The sequence below is a fragment of the Gallus gallus genome, chromosome 1 (assembly GCF_016699485.2).
Source record: "Gallus gallus isolate bGalGal1 chromosome 1, bGalGal1.mat.broiler.GRCg7b, whole genome shotgun sequence".
NCBI classification, from domain to species: domain Eukaryota; kingdom Metazoa; phylum Chordata; class Aves; order Galliformes; family Phasianidae; genus Gallus; species Gallus gallus.
In genome coordinates this window covers 105,128,250-105,147,562 of record NC_052532.1, presented here as the reverse complement: position 1 = coordinate 105,147,562, position 19,313 = coordinate 105,128,250, and the positions used below count along the sequence as shown (strand labels likewise).

General features: G+C 36.2%; 1 protein-coding gene across 11 annotated transcripts in view; it reads left to right on the top strand.

Annotated features, from left to right (window-relative positions):
- Positions 1-19,313, top strand: part of SYNJ1 (synaptojanin 1) — a 61,810-nt gene that overhangs the window by 15,805 nt on the left and 26,692 nt on the right. For 7 of the 11 annotated variants that reach the window (XM_015299833.4, XM_015299818.3, XM_046900883.1 and 4 more), the window contains exons 6-15: positions 1,009-1,092; positions 1,875-1,936; positions 2,513-2,609; positions 3,858-4,027; positions 6,665-6,746; positions 8,912-9,064; positions 12,139-12,304; positions 13,797-13,820; positions 17,706-17,897; positions 18,047-18,131. In XM_015299833.4, coding sequence (XP_015155319.3) covers positions 1,009-1,092; positions 1,875-1,936; positions 2,513-2,609; positions 3,858-4,027; positions 6,665-6,746; positions 8,912-9,064; positions 12,139-12,304; positions 13,797-13,820; positions 17,706-17,897; positions 18,047-18,131 — 1,115 coding nt within the window. The remainder of the gene's footprint in view (positions 1-1,008; positions 1,093-1,874; positions 1,937-2,512; positions 2,610-3,857; positions 4,028-6,664; positions 6,747-8,911; positions 9,065-12,138; positions 12,305-13,796; positions 13,821-17,705; positions 17,898-18,046; positions 18,132-19,313) is intronic. The other 4 variants (XM_015299851.3, XM_015299861.4, XM_015299854.4 and 1 more) reach the window with 2 other exon arrangements.

Below are 19,313 nucleotides of genomic sequence, written 5' to 3'. Positions count from 1 at the left end.
CCCATCGGCTGAACTGCTACGGTAGGTGGCCATACTTGCTTTTAGCTTGAGCTGTAGGTGTGCTTCTTTTAGCCTGAGCTAATTGTAAACATCAGCAAAAGAGACTTTGGTAGATACGTGTTGTCTGGTGCCTGGGGAAAGATAAAAGCATTCCTGTGGTTACTTAATATGGCTCAGCTGAAAGGTAGTCTTTAAAGCCACTGTAACTCTACTGCATTTGGTTGCATTTCCTTGCTCTTATTATACCAAAATGCAAGGAGCCATTAGATCATTCTTTGAACTTTCTTTGCCCACTTCCTATGATAACCTGGTTACCAAGATGTAATTCCTGCAAAAGTATTCATGTGAGTAGGTTTTTTTTTAGTTGACTCACTGCAAATCCTAGGTGACTTCAGTAGAATTTTATCTAGCTAGAGCTCTGCCCGTACAAATCCACTTTTGGGAGTTTAGTTAGAATGTTGTTCCTATGGTTTCTCAGTGCAAGCCTCCTTCAGATAATGTCACTAGATGTCTGTGGCATATCATCCCATTGAGTTTCCTTTCCCCTATGGTCAACAGACCATTGCATTTCAGATTCTGATGCACAAAATCTGTGCAGGTGTTCTGAGTAGGCTGCATTGTTATTTTCTGTTCACTGGTTTACATTTCAACTACTATGGGTCTTGTGATGTAGGAAACAAAAACCTTTCAGGAAGTTGTTATCAAGATTTCAACACAGTTAGTTCTCTTAATATAAAAGTCATTCAGGCCCAAGTAATAAAATCTTGCAATATTTTCTCAGCCTTTCTGAACCGTGTTTCCACAGGAAGCATAGAAGTGCCAGAACTTCTTATGAATTGTTCAGATCTGGGAGAGGAATAAGTGTGAGGAAGACAAATGGTATTTTGCACGGTAGAATAGGCAATGTGTAAATACGTTTTGTTTACTGCATGTTTAGCTAAGGCTACGAAATTTAAATACATTCCCTAATGCCTACTAATATTATGTGGTGTTTTTTTTCCTCAACAGGTGATATATTTAGATGATTCTGTGTCATCTTTCATCCAGATTCGAGGGTCTGTTCCTTTGTTTTGGGAGCAACCAGGCCTGCAGGTAAGCAGGAGGTGGATCTAATTATACTCACATTTCTTACTCATGTCGTTTTAAGCATCATGGAGTAACTTTTAGGCTCTTCTGCGGTTAGCTACCATGATGAGTTTACCCTTTGGGAGCAAGTTGGTGCTGTCGTTTAATACAGCAAATCTGCTACTTTTTGAGTCTCTGAATGCTGTCTTGTGTAAGTTTGAATGTGCATTAATTTGAGATGTTTTGTTTTTGAAATGCTGAGTTTTTCTGTTTTAATTTAAATAGCTGTTTCAAAATAGATTATCTAAGGGCATGCAAAGAAACTGGTTTCCTCTGAATTGTTCTTCTGTAAGGTTTTTCAGGAAGTCACAAGTACCAGCAATATAGTTAAATCCCAGTTTTCTTGGAAGAGAGATTTCATCAGCAACTACTATTGGGATGTAACTTTTATAGGGAAAATTTTTTAAAGTTCATGCTTCACAGTTGCTTTAGGTTCTTTAAGCTGGGCATGTAAGCATGTTGTAGTAGAGCCTCTAAAATGTTTTCATACCTTTTATTCAAAGCAAGAAGTAATGATGAGATGAGGTGATAAATATATTAAATAAAAAAGTATTATTTTTTTAGAAAAGTGAAACGAAACTTCAGGAAAGCCAATAAAAGAATGCTCATCATAGCAAACAGTAGGTTTGGGGGAGTTGGTTTAGATAGTGTAATGAATTTTTAGGCCATTTTTAGACATTTAGGATTTAGTGGTCTTTGAAGAACAAGTCAAATGTGTTATGACAAATGATTTAATGTTCGCATTACAGGTGGGGTCCCATCGTGTCAGAATGTCAAGGGGTTTCGAGGCAAATGCACCAGCTTTTGACAGGTGATGTCTTGAGATTTTGTGAAGGCTTTACGAACCTCTGATAAGCAATATATCGATGTGATGGGATATATTATTTCAAGGCTTTGCCCATGCAAAAGTGTGATTCACCAAAGCAGTAGAATGTCTGGGCAGTCTTTTCAAACTTCTGCAGGTTCTCTTGTGCCTTTGAGTACTTTGTTGAAAAGATTGAAGAAAATGAAGAAAATGAAGTGAAACACCATTAAATTTAGAACAAAAATTCTGATAGGTACACATTGAATGTTTGTCAACTGCTGTTGTAAAAGTAAAATCTATACTTTGATTTTATTCTTGACATGACCATTTCACAACATTATAATTTTAAATAAGTGTATTTTGTCAAACAACATTTTTGATGCTATTATCTGAGTGAAAGAGCAGTCAATTGTTATATGCTGTTATTGGATTATATTGGTTTGTATGGCCATGACATAATATAAGACTTGCTGGAGATATTAGAATCTCCACTATGTTTGCGTCAATGTTCCACACGCTCATGTTAGTTTTCAGCATGAGCGTTTTGAGAAAATGAGTGTGGAATTGTTCTTCTGTTCGCAGGCATTTCCGAACTCTTAAAAACTTATATGGCAAACAAATTATTGTGAATTTACTTGGTGCAAAAGAAGGGGAGCACATGCTCAGCAAAGCTTTTCAGGTAAGAATTACCTTTCTCTCATTGTGCTTTTCATTGGGATTAGAATGTGTGCTATACAGCCTTTGAAAAATGAAATAGATACAGCATACCCAGCAACAACTACTGCCTGCAGTTAAAAGAGTATCTATCATAAAAGTACTGCTTAAGATAAATAGTGTGAAGTGAATTTTTGAAAGCTGTTTACAGTTATGGCTTGATTGTGTGCAGACTGATTACTTTACTGAAAAGTTATCATATAGACAATATTGAGAGATCTGCAGCTATTTTCATGTTTCATGCTTATTATTGGCTTAATTGTAAAGGAAATCTTTTTTTGCCCTGTACTGCTGGGAAATGATTCTCTGTGACGTTTCATAATATTGTATTTCTTTTTAAAATCTTCCCTTTGGAATTCTGGGATATATTACTTAATATTTTTTAAAAATTTCACATTTTGCAGTGTAAACTTAAAATCTGCTTTGTGATTAAATTGGAGCTTTTGTTCAGAAGGCATTCACTGTAGCTGGCCTGTGTTACAAATTCATGCTAGGTAGGTTAAAAACGACTGTGACGCTGTAGTCCTCAAAGTCTGGCAATGTGAGCAGCTCTGTTTGAAGCCAGAGAACATTGCAGCAGCCACGTGTTGCTTTTCTTTTCCTTCTTCCCTTTCCCTTTGTATTACAGTAGGTTGAGTATTTTAGGCCATTTGCTAGCATCTTTTCTGAATCCAGGCATCCTGGCAGGAGATATTATTGTTCGCAGATGTGTACTGATGTCCAATAGAGCTCATAGCTCTACCATTCCTCTATCACCAAAGGTTTTGTGAATGGTTTTATGATTTTTCAGGGAATTGAAGGGAAAATTCTTTTCAAACTGTCCTCCACAGAGATCTAAATAATTTGTTTGTTTTTTCTGTTATTTCTAAAATGGTTAATTTAGTGGAAGGGCTTTGTAAAGGGAACTGTTTTAACAGAAGAAGCTGTCATGTGTGTGCTTGGTGACCCATAGTATAGTAAGCAAAAAAAACAAAACCGAATCAAAACACTACTTTGTTTGTGGCAAGAAAGAGAAATAGAAACAAAGGTGAAGTATTTGTCAGTTTTGAGTGATCTGTTGCACAGTAATGATAAAACAATATAGAAAGCACAGATTATCTAACAAAACTGCTTTTAAAATGTTTAAACTCTTGTTTAACCTCTTGTTTTACTACTGCTCCATGATCATGTATTAGCATATTTATGTTCTTTTCTTCTCTATTTACAAAACCAGAGCCACTTAAAAGCATCTGAACATTCAGCTGATATCAAAATGGTGAACTTTGACTATCATCAAATGGTTAAAGGTGGAAAGGCAGAAAAACTACACAGTGTGCTTAAGCCTCAAGTCCAGAAATTCTTAGAATGTGGATTTTTTTATTTTGATGGAAAGGAAGTTAAAAGGTTTGCATTTTCTTTTTTTTTTTCCTATAACTTTACTCAAATTAAATTGTGGTTCTGAGGTGCTTTCTACCTCATAGCCAGACGATAAGAGAAAGATATTTCTAGTTACGTTATTGTACTTCTATTGTATACAAGATGATAATGTTCAGCAACTGAAGCATGAATCACTTATTATATTAAAATTTTGTCTTGTTCTGAATATGCTCTGAAAGTCTTGATGGAAGCAGTCTCTGAAGCATTGGTGTGGGGTATGACTTAATTTCAGGTTCTTTGAACTCATCGTTTTGTGAATGTGATTGATTGTCTTTTTGTTGAATGCGCTCCTATGGGATTGGAGAATGAAAATTTTTTCCCATTCCTTGTATAACTTATTCATATTTTCCTCACCAATGGAGCATACTGATTTCAGTTTGTTGTGAATGTTGATTTTCAGTGCAGTCTTTCTTGAAATTCCATTGTCTGGATTCCCCCCAGTTGACATATTCAGTTCTCCACAAAATGAGTCACTCTTAATTGCCATATGAATTTTAAATATAATACATCATAATACCTTCTTATTGTATGATCTTTACCCAACATAAATGAGTTCCAGAGGATTTAAAACAAGATTTTGACTGGGGAGAATTATTATTCGGGAAGCATTATATTGAGATGCGAGAAATGCATCTTATTGAGGTGCAAAAAACATATGTTGAAATGTCCTTGTGAAAAAAAAAAATGAACAGTCAGCTATTCAGTAGCCTTGTAGGCAAGATTCATTACTGAGTCTTGATCAGCAATCTGTGCTTTTTGCAGATCATGTAAGAATGTATTGCTGATGTAGCAAATACAGCTAGTGGTGGAAGAGGAGGCAAAGGTAGTCTACAGAGATGTTTTCAGCAGCTGATATTTGCTTTAAGTCACACATTTCTAATTTTATCATACTATTTTTAGCTCTAACTTTTGCTAAAGAAATAAATGCTTTCGATCGCTTGTGGAAATTTTGAGATATGCAATGGACAGTAAACCAGTACCATGATAGTAACTGTAATTACAGTTATATCAGAATTCTGGGGCTCTGTACCCTGTGGTAGCAGGAATGCACATTGTGTTTCCTGCTGTGTGCTACTCAGTGCTGCTGTACGTATGTTGTTGTCCTTATTTCCCCTCTCCTCTTCCTAGAGCAAAGATCTCAGCCGGAAAAGGCAGGGCTAGGAATGGGCAACATTCCTGCTCTTCTCCCCTTCACACCCTTCCTCCATTTAATTAACACCAGAGCAGAGCTTTTCCATGGGATTTCCCATGACAAGAATTGTTGAGTGAAGGGATGTTGCTATGGCCTGAGTTCTATCTGCTTGTGCAGTAGGAGACGAGAGAGTTCCAGTGCTGCTCTGGATCCTGACTTCACTGTGGGATTACGTCCTGCTGGGGCAGGTTTCAGTAGGCGTGAATAAGATTAGATTTAGTAGAATGGTAGTTAGAGCCCATTCCCACCTCAAAACTCTATTTGCATTCCTACAAAAGTTTTAAAAGCTTTTTTTTCTTTTGTTATATATCATAAAAATAGTGTAGTCCTATCGCTCTGTGGGGTGTGCTATTTGATCTTGCTAGAGATCCAGATAATATCACCACCCATCAAAACGACTGGCAACAGAATGGAAGCAAAATAGGTTGTGACTTGTGACAGCTTTAAAATTACCCAAAGTTTATGGACCATCTCCATTGTAGAATGTCAGTTTTCCCTCTAATATTCATACCAAGTTTCTTTCCATTTCAAATCAAGTATAGAGATAGCAGTGGAATAATCCTGAGGAAGATCTTTCAACATTTTCAACAACATTGAGCAACACTGCAACATTTTCAACATTTTCTGATTAGTTGTTCAAGTCGAGTAAATGTTATCAACCTTTACTGACTTAATTGGACAAAGGGTGTGGTGGGAATGACAAAAGATAGGAAAAGCATAAATCACTGGGAGAACCATCAGATGTTTATCCTCGTAGCCAACCAAGAAGAATGTGAACATTGCCTAATATGACTTTTCTGAGGGCTTTTTAGCAAAGATTAATGGGCTTCTTTCAAAGAAGGGGAGCTCTTTAGGGATCCTGAGGGCGTCAATCATCTCTCGAGCTAAAGGGAAGAGGTTTAATTTTCATTCGTGTTTGGGGAGGAAAAGGAAAGTAAAGAGAGATTGAAATTGAGTTTAATGTTATCACAAGTTGTTGTTACTTTTATTAGGACAGTTATTTTTGCTTTTTTTTTTCCTTTGTTTATTGTTTTTGTTTTTGTAATTATTTCTCTCTGAAGTTCTTAGAAAATGTTAGCTAGATTCCTTGAAAAAGAAACTTACTGTTGCATAACAGCTTAACCAAGAAAGCAAGAAGAACTGCAGAAAAACTTAAAGACTCATCTTATTTGCAGAAAACTAATTACTTTTGTGTAGTCAGTGCTGTTGCAAAATTACTGCTGTTATTGTAGCTAACCCTCTATTGCTGATGCATTTATAAATGCACTCAAGATGACAGTAACAATGCAGTGACAATAGCGTGATGTACTATTCTGGTTCAGATCTTAATGTCCCTGTCTTTACTGATGATATGCGTTAAATGAGTTATTTCAGTTGTTTTCTGTTTCTGTCTCTCGTTGTCCTTGGCACAGATCTCAAAGTGGTACTGTCAGAACAAACTGCTTGGACTGTCTGGATAGAACAAACAGCGTGCAGGCTTTCTTTGGCTTAGAGGTAGGAAAAATGGTGTGCATTTCCAGATACAGAACTGTTCCTGATACTTCTGTAGGAAGTAGACTGTAAAAGTAGCTGTACCTTCCACGTGATAGCCAAATAAAAATAAATGGTAGGTGGCCATTTGATTTATAGCATCATACTCTCTCGTTTTGTGGGCAGCCAGCTCTTAGTAGTTTGATGAAGCAGTAGTTGTGAAGTAATTGCGATTATACAACTGTCACGTAGCATTATGAAAAACGCTTCACTCTTTGTTAAGTATCAATTTGTCTTTTAAGATTGAGGCTTGCAACTACAGAATAGGTAGTGGTGGCGTAGTTCTTTACAAAACATTCACAATTACTCTGTTAGAGTCACAGAATCCTTAGAGTTGGAAGGGACCTTTGAAGGCCATCTAGTCCAACTCCCCTGTAATGAGCAGGGACATGCACAGCTACATCAGGTTGCCCAGGGCCTGATCCAGCCTCACCTTAAAAGTCTCCAGTGATGGAGCATCAACCACATCTCTGGGCAACCTGTTCCAATGCCTCACCACTCTCACTGTAAAAGACTTATATCCAACCTAAATCTACCCTCATTGAGCTTGAAGCCATTTCCTCTTCTTCTAAGAAATGAAGCTCTTCATGTGAGATTACAGTTCCCACCATCTGCTAGTTCTCTCTTCTTACTTTCGCATCTCTGTGCTGTGAATTCTTTGTGGAAGAATGTTGTGGTTGTAGCTTTGGCCACGGTCAGATTGTGTAGTTCACCTTTACTGTGGGATTCAGTCCTCTTGCCGGGCTCTGCTTCAACAAGTTGGCTTGCTATTGAAACACTGTGAAACATTACCTGTTGGATTTTAATGATATTACAGTAGGATTTGTGGTGTAATAGAAAGTATAGTGTAGTACTCACATAGAGTTGTAAATCTGTCTTCTACATTTACCTTTGTAATGCCTTTTAAGAGCTGAATTTATAGTATTTTTTCTTTCAGGCTAACCATGTCAAACCCTCACCCCTCTCACCCTTGGTGAGAGCTAAACTATGATTTCAGTTAAATTCTAAAATTAATTCATAAGCAGGAAAAATCACCGGCTGCTTTCTTAATTTTAAAAGCCAACTACTCTAAATCTTTTTTTTTTAAATGATATACATTCTCTTGATGTGTGAACTGTGAACAAACAGCTAACATTACAAGATGAAATACACAATTCCTGAAGCTTTTTTTCTCATTTATTTCTGCTTCAGTTTTCTCTACAAGTTCCTTTTCTGTCTGTTGTTAGTTCCTGTCTAACCTTCAGAATACTATCTGTACATAATTCTATCTTCATCATTTTAGACCCCCTTCTCCTCGCCAGTGGACACTTAAAGGTGTTAAAAATGTTCACAAACATTGGAAAATAACTTCTTCATTAGCTTTAATCATTAGTATTTTTTTCACTGTTATGTTGGTAGAAACATATTTAGTTGATTTTTTTTTTTCCTAAGTAAACTTGATTCTGGGATTACAGGAAAAGTACAGTAGTTCATTTCTACATCCCTGGGCATAGTGCTGTGTTTGAAATCTCATATTATTTTACATTTAAATGCATATATATTTACTATATACCTATAATATAAATGCATTTAATGTAGAAGGCACAGTAAAAAAAAAAATTGAAGTATATTGACTGTAAGTGTGAAGATTACAGTTTGTCAGATAAAAATTACACGTGAAAACAGAATGAATGACAGCAGCCACTGCAGTTTCACTCATCGCAGAGCTCTGTTCGTGTGCATTCTGGTAATAGAGGTTAATGTGTTTGCTAGTACACTTTTTGTTGGGAAACATAAACAGTCCTACTTCTAAAAGATTGAAGTGGAAATATTTGAGAATCACATCCAGCCTACCTTGTGACGTGGCAGTTTTTAAGTGAAAATGTTTATGGATCATTGACATTTTCCTGTATTTCCACCTATTTTTAAAACAAAGTGAAATGCTGAAGCTAAAGCTCCAGGTAGAATACAGTGTTATAAACGTGACATGGTATTAATTTGTTCAGTATGATACGTCTGGGTATAAAGCAAAGATTTTTTTTTTTAGGGGGGTGTACATATGCTGAAAAAATGTGATGTACTTTCTAGTAAATATATTTAAAAAAAAATAAAGATCTTTCTCTTGCAAATGTTGCCTTCCACTGTTGCAGATGCTAACAAAACAACTGGAGGTGTTAGGATTAGCTGAGAAGCCTCAGCTGGTTACTCGCTTTCAGGAAGTTTTCCGATCCATGTGGTCTGTGAATGGAGATTCAGTCAGTAAAATTTATGCTGGGACTGGAGCCCTTGAAGGAAAAGCTAAGGTAAAGTGCATTTTATTTAAACCTTCAGCCATTTTCAATGTGCATTTATTTTTTTAGATTCTGTCATGGATTTAAGAGCGATCTTTTAAAAAGTGTGCTTTTGTTGTAATCTGAATAAGCCAGTGAATGGGGAAAAAGAAAAGCATTTAATGAGAAACGTTTGGTTACCTTGACAGCCAGATCTTGTTTCAGTACATCCTTTCTTAGCCATGCCCCTGCTTCCTAGATAATACTATCCGCTAGGAAAGGATGAGGCTCAAAACTTTGGTTCCTTTTGATCATAACTCTAAAAAAAATGTATGTTCAAATCAGCTCTAATCTCTTTGATCATTTCACTTTTCTGTCTGTACCTCTGCCTTCTGTTGTTTTAGTTTCATTCAGTGCATCATAGTTGTTTGTGCTTCTAGCATTTATTAACAGTGCTAAAATTCAGCAGGTTATGGTAGGGGTATTTTTCCTTTGCATGCTCATCTAGCTATTTCTTTTTAGTTCTGCAGTCACTGGAAAAACAACAACAACCCTCAAAACCATCAAATTCTGTTTCTGCTTTCCTTTTTAATGGAATACTGTCATATACGTACATGGCGCTGTCATGCTCTGTTTCTCATTGGTTTGTTTTGTTTTTGTTGATGCTTGAGTGGTTCAAATTTCCTAATGCTATCTCTGATTTCTCTTTTTAACAATGTCGCTTTTTTGTTTCTGTAATTCTCTACCCATAATATTTGTCAAGACAAAAAAATATTGAGCCATAGTAGTTATTACCCTTAGTTCCTTCAAGAATCTCTGTTCATACAATTCTTTTTATTCAAGTATACACTGCTTCTCATTACGTGATCTCTGTTCAACTCATTTCCATATATACTACGTATTCAGACTCGACTGTTTTTTTTTCCTCTGTTTCTTCATTCAAACCATATCAGGGTCCTTCTCTGCAGAAGTAGAAGGTATCACAAGTAAGCTACATAAAAAGAAAACGACTAAATGGGCTTGTTGCTGATTCTGCCCTTAATTGGTTCACCAAGGCCTTCTCATTTGGTAATTGCTCGTATTTTAGTATAGAATGGAATTCTGTTAAAAAACATTTAGTTTTACTTTTTTATGTCAACCAGACCCTCAGGAAAGCTACAGTAAGTATTTTATGGGGTGTTTCCCCTTCTCCTGACTTTTTCATTCAACCTTACTTGTTTCTTCTAAATTAATACTTACCTGGCGTTCATTAGACTACTTAAAATTTTTACTTTGTGAAATGCATTTATTGTATTTGCACTTCAACTTTGAACATGTAAAATACAGAGTATATTTACTCTGCTGTTTTTATAATAATACAGAATAGTCCATCGTTGCCTCTGGGGTCCCCGTCCTGGTACAGCTGTTAGTGAGTACCATAATTCAAAGGCAGCGCCCCAGATAGAAGTCTGTCAATTTGAAGAGGGCCTCTAATACTTGCAAAGCTGTCCATTAGTTGCCATTCTTTCAGTGAAACTTGACCTGGTCACTACTCAGTATTAGCACTCTGCTAATATATTTTAGCATTTTGTTTTAATCTTGTTTTTCTCATTTCTCTAAGGAGAAGTTTGTCAGTTTCATTCGTCAAAATCCAAGAGTACTTAGAAGTAAAAATATGGAAATTTGGGATAGGAGAGAATGTATTTGAACCTTAAACATGTTAATGTACTGAAAAACAGTCCTTTTTTAAAGCATGTTAATACTCATTGCATCTAACTCCTTACCTACTCTTTCTTTTGCTCTCTCTGGGTTCCTTTCAATTAATTGCCTGATATGTGAATGGTGAGTGTGTTTTTTCAATCATGTCTTAAGTTGTACATTTTCTGACAGAAAATGAGCAGCATCCTATTAAAATTCTGTTGTAACAGTATGCTCCCCACCACTTCATTCACATCATCTTACAAAATCATGCTGCTAATCTGCTACTACTTATCCCTGACAAAAGAGTAATTCCTTTTATTGTTACGTAGCACAGTTCATTGAACTAACTGGTGGATTGGTTTTGTAGTTTTCTTAAGCTGTTGTCTTTTTTATATGTGCATTTAAGAGACCTCCATGAACACTGCAAATTGTAAACTTAGAGCATTTTTAATAACACTATAATACCATGCAGCATCCCTGATGGATTATGATCTATATTTCACATGCATGCAATAGCATGTGTTTACATATGCTTTGCAGGTAAAATACATTTGTGTACATAAGATGTGATAAGCCATGTAATCAAGAAAACATCTTTGTGTCTGTAAAGTCATTGTCAATGATGTGCATGCACGTTAACGCTCCTGGCTTTTGAGTCAAGTAGGAGACTGCATGACGTGCCATTTACATTATCCTCTATAAGTCTGACCCACAGATACCATTTGTAGTGCCAGTACATCTCTTGGAGATTCTTCTTTGAGGTTGTTAGACAGTGTTCTATTGGAGCACTATTCCATTGCACTGCTGGTGCACAGTGTGTGCAATGACAGTGGCTTGGTACATATGTAGCTATAGATTAGTGTGTATGTTCCTTCTGGGATACTGCATGAGACTTGCACGTTACTTGAAAACGTTGAGAAGTCTTAATAAATTGAAGCTATCCCTTCTGTAATGTGGATAGTTCGGAATATGAATTCTGAATTCTTATGCTCATATGTGCATACATATTCATGTATCATGACATGTGCACTTAAGTGCTTCATTTTTCACAATTTGGGGAAAAGCCCAAAATCCTGTATCATGGTCTAAACATGGCATTATATTGATGTAATTTTTGAAGACTAAGGGCTTAGGAAAAAAAATATATATATTCCCCTTCCAGCAGAATTTCACTTAATTTAAATAATTCAAACTGCAATCATCTGGTTCTTAGATGTGCCTTGAAGGTGTTAGTATATGGTTTAGCATTTGGGGAAAAAAATGGATATAGTCCAGTATTCTCGGAAGGCTCTTATTTAACAGCGAAGGATGGAAATTGTCTTAGATTTTAAAATTAATGAGGTTTACAAAAATGTTACTGAATATTGCCAATGTTTTTATGAGCAATGTCCAACATAAAATATTTTATACGTATTCCTCCCTAACAGGCTGGAAAGCTGAAGGATGGTGCTCGTTCTGTGACCAGAACGATTCAAAATAACTTTTTTGATAGCTCCAAGCAGGAGGCCATTGATGTTTTGTTATTGGGAAATACCTTAAATAGTGATTTAGCAGATAAAGCACGGGCTCTCTTAACCACCAGCAGTTTACGCGGTATGTGTCTTTCAGGATTTTAATCTGTCTGATAACTATTTGGTGTAAGAAAGCTGTATGGAGTCTGTTTTCAAAGCAGTATTGGAAAGTGTAATTGCTTTTTTTATGTTCTGTTGGCTTATTAAAAGATAAGAGTTGCTTCTCCTTGACTAATACTACTGAACTAATGTGCTGCAGTAATTTGTTTACTGTTCATATTTTGTTCATATCTGGTGGTTTAATAGGAAAATATCCGGGGAGTGTATTTCTCAGAACTTCACAGTAGATGCATGTGAGACAGGGTTTGTTCACATCTTCAAATCCATTTATAGCAAGCATTAGCTACAACAATTACAAGCTGAATTTGGGGGAAAAGTAAATCCTGGTTTATTTTTAAAATGTTTTTTGGATTGTTTGCTGAATGTCTTCCTGTATTTGATCTGTCATGTCAGTGAAGGACTTCTCACTGTGGTGTTGTACCAGATGCAAAGCATTTATTTATTTCTTTCTTTATTTGCTAACTTAAGAGTGCTTAATGGTTGTATTCGTCATTTTGGTTTCCTCTACTGGGGAGCAAAAAGGATTTTCTGAAGAGAAGAAAATTTAAGATATCAGGAGCTATTAGGAAATTTCTGGTGAATGAGGTTCCATCACAAAAAAAGTGGTTTTGTGTGTAAAGAGACCTTTCCCATGAACGTGTACACCACCAAAATATGTCAGGCAATGGGTGACATTCTGCACCAAAGTCAGAGAGAGATTTCAGTGAGAAGCTCTGCTTAGGCACAGTCACGTGGGGTTTGGAGGGTCTGATTACCTGAATCTAGCTCACCTGATGAGAGTGGGGCAATGGGTCACAGAACCCTGCATTTCCAAACAGAGGCATAGCCTAATACATCCCCAGGAGTGCAGTCGTGTCCCATCCTTCTGGAACTCCAACATGCAGGGAAGTAGCAAATGGTGCAAGAAAAACCTTGCCCAGTTGTAGTATACATCTTGTGTTCATCTTATTTACTATGTGGAACCAGAAAGACTTTTCCTCTCGGTTTTCTTTTTTTTTTTTACCATGAGATTTCATGATGTTGTAACTTTTCCTGCACCAGAAACTTGCTAAATTGGCCCTGCCTCAAAGCTAATTGAAAGTCCTTCTTGTTTCTTCTTGCTTTCTCTGTGAATGCAAGCTGGCTTTTTGATATTTGCAGCTCCTGTCAGTGGTAGAACATGAGTAAGTCTTCACAGAACATGAGGTCGTTGCATCTTCTAGTAGGTGAGGAATTAACTAGAGAGATACTTCAGAGTACATAGATCTAGTATAAGTAGGGCAAGAATGGAGACTTTGTCAATACTGTTGTGAAACTTTATAGATTTTGCAGCATAAAAGATGAGCTTTAACTGATGTGAACAGTTATGTATAATAGATTGTATATTATAGCATGTTCTCTCTGATTTTTTTTTTTTTTAAGTAATTGCCTGTTTGACTAACTCTTTTCTTGTTTCCTTCTTACTGCATCCGTAGTTTCAGAGCAGTCATTACAATCAGGTATAGTATAGAAATTAAGCTGTAAATATCTGAGTAGCTGTTCTTCACTGGCTTTTTTCTCGTGCCTGTTTGCATAATACTTGGTCTTGGGCTCACATTTTCTCTGTATTATCTGGACCTGACGTTCCTATGGCTTAATACAAGGAAGTCTCTTTAATACAAGAGAAGTGAAAGTACAGGAAGTGGAAAAGGTTACGGTTGTGCTTGGGTGTGGATTATAAAAACAGACAGCCAGTTCTTGGTTGCTTTATTTTATTTTTGCAAATGCTTTATTCTAGCTGTAGAGGAATTTCCATTTTTATCTGATTCGAGAGCTTCAGTATTCTTGTTTTGCCAAAATGATTGGGTTTTTTGAAGATATAAGGTAAAATTCTTTACTACAATTTGTAATTTCATTGTCTTTGCCTTTAGAAGGCTGAGACTGACTGTATTAATCTCCCAGTGATGGCTTGTATTGTACAAGAATGATCTGAAATAGTGTACTGACACACACTTTTGTGGAGTAAAAGTACAGGCGAAACTACTGACATACAGTTACCTCTGCATGCAACACGAAAGTAGTAGAGCATCTATTTAGGTAGAACTCTCAGTGAAAAGAAAACTCAAAGAGGGACCATCACAGTTAACTCCTAATCTTGAGACATGGTGGCAAGAATAATATCTTGACCATTGTTTTTTGGGCTTAAAATGAGATATTGGCTAGTGGAAATTCTCCTTCCTGTTACAACTCTATCTGGTTACATGGATCTGCTCCCTTTGAAGAGATGATTTATACGTGGTATGTGTTTTTAAGGGAGGACAGTGAGTACTTCTCAGCTTTTCAGCACTTACTCACCTCCTTGCTCCTAGAAACTAATAGTTAAAAAGCAATATTCCTAATGCTTGTATATTCAGATTTTACTATATGCTGAGAAAACTTAAAACAGCAGTTTCTGAGTCATTGTATTAATTGAGTTCATTTTGCTACTTTTTTTGGAGGCAATTTTGGTGAAGCCAGATCAGATGCTTAGTTTCTAGGTGAGGGGAAAAAGTAGATCCTCAATACCTGGGGAGATAAAGGGAGAGGAAGAGGGAGTGAAAACAGGAGGCTACTAAACTGAAAAAAATATTTGAACAATTATTTAGGAATTGTGGGTTTCTGCACAGTCTCAATGGAACTTGGACACTCGGTTCCATTAGTAGCCATATACCCCATGTACTGCAGAATGAATGGGGAGGATCCTTGGAAGAAGCACTTAAGAATTTGTTGCTGACTGTTGAGATACATCTGAAGTGACTGAAGCTCTCTATAAACGACAAAGACTCACTAGGAGTCATAAATGTCGATGATTTTTTTTAACGCACTGATATAATATTTTACTTTGGACTTCATCTGAGTACAGATTGCATATGTTGAAAAATACCTGCAATAATTTGGACGTTGCAGCAAAAGAGTTCAGTTGCATAGAATTTTGAATTAATGTTCCTTTTGTGGAATTGGTTTCCAAATGTGTGCCTGCTTAGTTAAAGCATTCTTGTTACAAAATAACATAAAATTTAATTTATTGGGATACTGATGTTGTAGAGCAGGACAACTTTTTTGTTAAAGGGGTAAATGGCTAGAAACGTGAAGGGAAATAATGTATGCAGGAGGCTCAGGAGCTCTGAAAAACCATTGGCTCGCTCACTGTTTTGGAAAAAAGGGTGAAAATATCTTGGTTCCCATGTTCTTTATTCTCATTTTGAATGAAGAGTCACTCTACAATTTAGAAGTTTTTATAATGTAACAACATCAATTTCATGTTTGCAGTAAGCATGCTATCAGGTCCCTGATGAAGTTACATTCTGTTCCGGTATGATTTTTCACATTAGGGACTCATTACAGTACCAGGAGTTAAGTTGGCAGTAATTTGATTTTGTGTGGTAGGAAATAGGAATTATTTGGAGCAACTGTTTAAGCTCAAAGCTACTGCCAAAAGAAAAGGAAGAGGGGCTGAAGTGAAGAAAATAGTAGTTTTCAGACTTGCTACAAAGACTAATCTGAGCAGATCTTCAGAGCCTCTTAGTGACACCATTTTGGGTTCCTTGGGTTCAGCTCACCCTTCAGGTGATTTGGGTACTTGCATGCATTCTGGCTGCATCATTTCTTGGATTGGCTTCATTTCAGTGGTCAAGTGCTGGGGTAGTTTCTCTCTTTGACCCTCATTGGTTTTTGCAGCATTTGGTGGACTTCTTGACTTGACTATTGCTTAGCGTGTAGGTACTTCCAGTAGTAACCTCAGTAGGTGGCTGTCTTATGAAGGTGTAAGGTGTTTTGCTGACTCCTTACAGTTTTGTTGACTTCATTTGCCTGGACTATGATAAGGAAATGAATAGGGTGATCGCAAACGTAATCTGCTTGCGTTACTCTCAGAGACACCAGTCAATTTGCTGACTTTTGTGTGTGATTGCCCCACATACAGATATACATTCAGCAGTAAAGTTCTTCACAAATGTCAAATACATTATATTTTCTACTGTTGGTTTCAGTTTGTTTTAGAACTACTATGGCTGGAGCATACTCAGTTTTTGTTTAGCAAATTGAAAGGTGGGAAACATAAAAGAACAACTAAAAGTTTAACCAACAAAAATTTGACACAGCTCACTAGTAATCCTGCTCTGGGGATTTGAGTGACAATAGTGTGCCTGGTAATTGACTGTTTTGCCTGATACCACACAGTGGAGGGAAGAATTCCATCCAATGAAGTTTCCATGGCTCTCAGACTGATAACCATGACAGTCTTATACGTAGATAAATTAATTTTGCTTGAGTAAAGTACAGTGCAAGCAACAGTGTTCACATCTAAAGCAAGTTCTTTCCTACTTCAATTAGAGAAAAAATAATAGCATAATGAAAAAGAGAGAGTTCTGTTTGTTTGCTTCAGGAAATATACGTATATAAAATATATATAGTTATTATGCAGCTGATATGTGAAGGGAATTTTGAAATCCCTGTAACTTCAGTGTCTAAGCATTAAATATATTTTCTTCTCACAATGCCCTTTACAAGTAGGTCACTACTCTTTTTCCCATGTGGCACACAGAATCAAGGCACAGAAAGGCTGAGGTAGCAGAGAGCTTAGTTTTAAATTGTAGCCTATTTCCCTCATTAAAACAGAATTTCAGGAATTCAACTTACGTAAACAGCAGTTTGGATTTCTGATTTAAAAAGAACATATTTTGATAAGATAATTTACCTTATCTGTTTTAGTGAATGGATTTACTTCAATCATTTTTTCATTTCAAGAAATTAATGTTTGTAATTGGTTGTGTTGTTTAATGAGATTCTAATTTCATTAATGCAATCTATGTAAATGAGATAGATATCTGTGCTGGCATGTATTGAAAATAAATTTCCATAGGGATCATAGATAGGTTAGAGAATGGTAGATGCGTATGATATATTAATATATGTATTACTATATAGAGAAATATAAATATATCATTATGTATAGTAATACATATATACACTATATGTATTGTATATATATAATATATGACTGCAAATTTTATAGTAATATACATACTATATAAAATGTATATAGTAATCTATATTACTATATATGTAGCATGTGTGAGTATATATATGAGTGTATATAAAATAATACATAATTTTGAACAAAATACTACCATCTCAGTCAATATCCTACCCAGGCAAATAAAATGTCTGCAAATGTACTTCACCTGGTGAAATACTGCATCCATTTTGCTTTCACACTTCAACTTTCTGTATGTCTGTGCATGGATTTATTGCCTTTTTTTTTTTTTTTAAGGGAAAGATCTTGTTGCCAAGTTTTATAGGGGAAAAAAAAAGTAAAAAATAGGAAATCCTATGTAAGAATAATGTATTTTCAAATGTTTTTGCAGCATCTGTAAAAGTGCTGAAGAGTATGTGTGAAAACTTTTATAAGTATGCGAAACCCAAAAAAGTTCGAGTCTGCGTTGGGACGTGGAACGTCAATGGGGGGAAGCAGTTTCGAAGTATTGCCTTTAAAAATCAGACCCTCACTGACTGGCTTCTAGATGCACCAAGCATAGCTGGTATTCATGAATTCCAAGGTAGGATTTATGGTCTATTTTTTTCTTTTCTTTTTCTAATTGAAATCTCTCTTTCTTAATTAGACCATGAACATTAGAATAGAAATACGAGGTCTTGGTTCCGAAGTTAATTGTAAGCAACAAATGGCTTTTTCAATATTTAAATGCAGATCGAAGAAGCAAACCTGTAGACATATTTGCCATTGGATTTGAAGAAATGGTGGAGTTAAATGCAGGAAACATTGTGAATGCAAGGTAGGTGATAAAATCTATGCAAAATTAGTTCCACTGACAGCCAGATTTAAGTATAATGCTATTATTTTTCTCCTCAATTGTAAAGGTTGGGATTATTCTATGTTAATTTTTGCCTGTATTCCAGTTCTCTCAGCCTGTGTCTGCTGAGACTGCTGAATCACCTCAGCTTTCCTTAGCAAAGCTGTGTGACCTTGACATTACTCAAAATAATCTCATGGATCCAAACAGTCAGTACTTGACTGTATTTTAGATTACACTGAAAAAGTTCAGTAGCCCCTGAAATTATTTTTTGTTAAACACGTTGAAAGAATTTCTGTCTGATGCTGGTAGTGTTCTGCAGTCTCTGTGCCTTCCTACTGCTGGGAGCAGTGAGTCCTGTGAAATCCCTTCCAAAAGCATGAATTGTTGGTATGCCTTTGTGTACTGTCTGGCATCAAATTTTGGTCTATATAAAACAAGTGCATCCTCTTATACCATCAGTTTTTGCCGTTGTCAAAAGCAGAAGTAACCTCTGAGCATAACTTCATCTATTTGTAGTTTGTTTTTAGCTCTGCTGTTCCATATATTGCATGTATATGTTTCTGTGGAATTTGGGTTGTTGTTTTTTTTGCCCCTGGTGACGTGGGATATGAAAATAGACTTTTGTCAGTTCTGGATGGTACCAGTAATGAAATCTTCCAGTGTAATCCTAGGATTATATTCACTTTGTCCATTGTTTTGTTTGTCTATTTTGCATGTTTTTCTGGTGTTTGTCAAGCTTTAACTCATCGGAAAAAAAAACATCTAAAGCCTATTGCACTGTTTGCCTTTGCAGACGCTTTTGTCCTGAGGACAAAGTGACAGTTTGTTTCATCCACTAATTTGCACTCTGTCTAGTTAGCAACGCTTCCAGATCTGTCATTTTTTTTCATGTATATCCTACGCTAGCTCTGAGAACCATAGTCTTTATGTCTTCAAGGAAGTTTCTTCTTGATCTAAGACCACAGACATGTTTTCCAAATTTAACTGAGCTCTAGGCTAGGAGGTAACTCCCAAGGGAAATTTTTATTCCTCTACTCTAGCCTCAGAAATATGGGAAAGAGTCCTGGTTTCTAACACAGTCCATGTTATTGTGAAAAGTGAGGCAACATCTTATGAGTTTGACTACAGTCTTCTAGGCCGCGACTCTGCTAGAAGGCACGT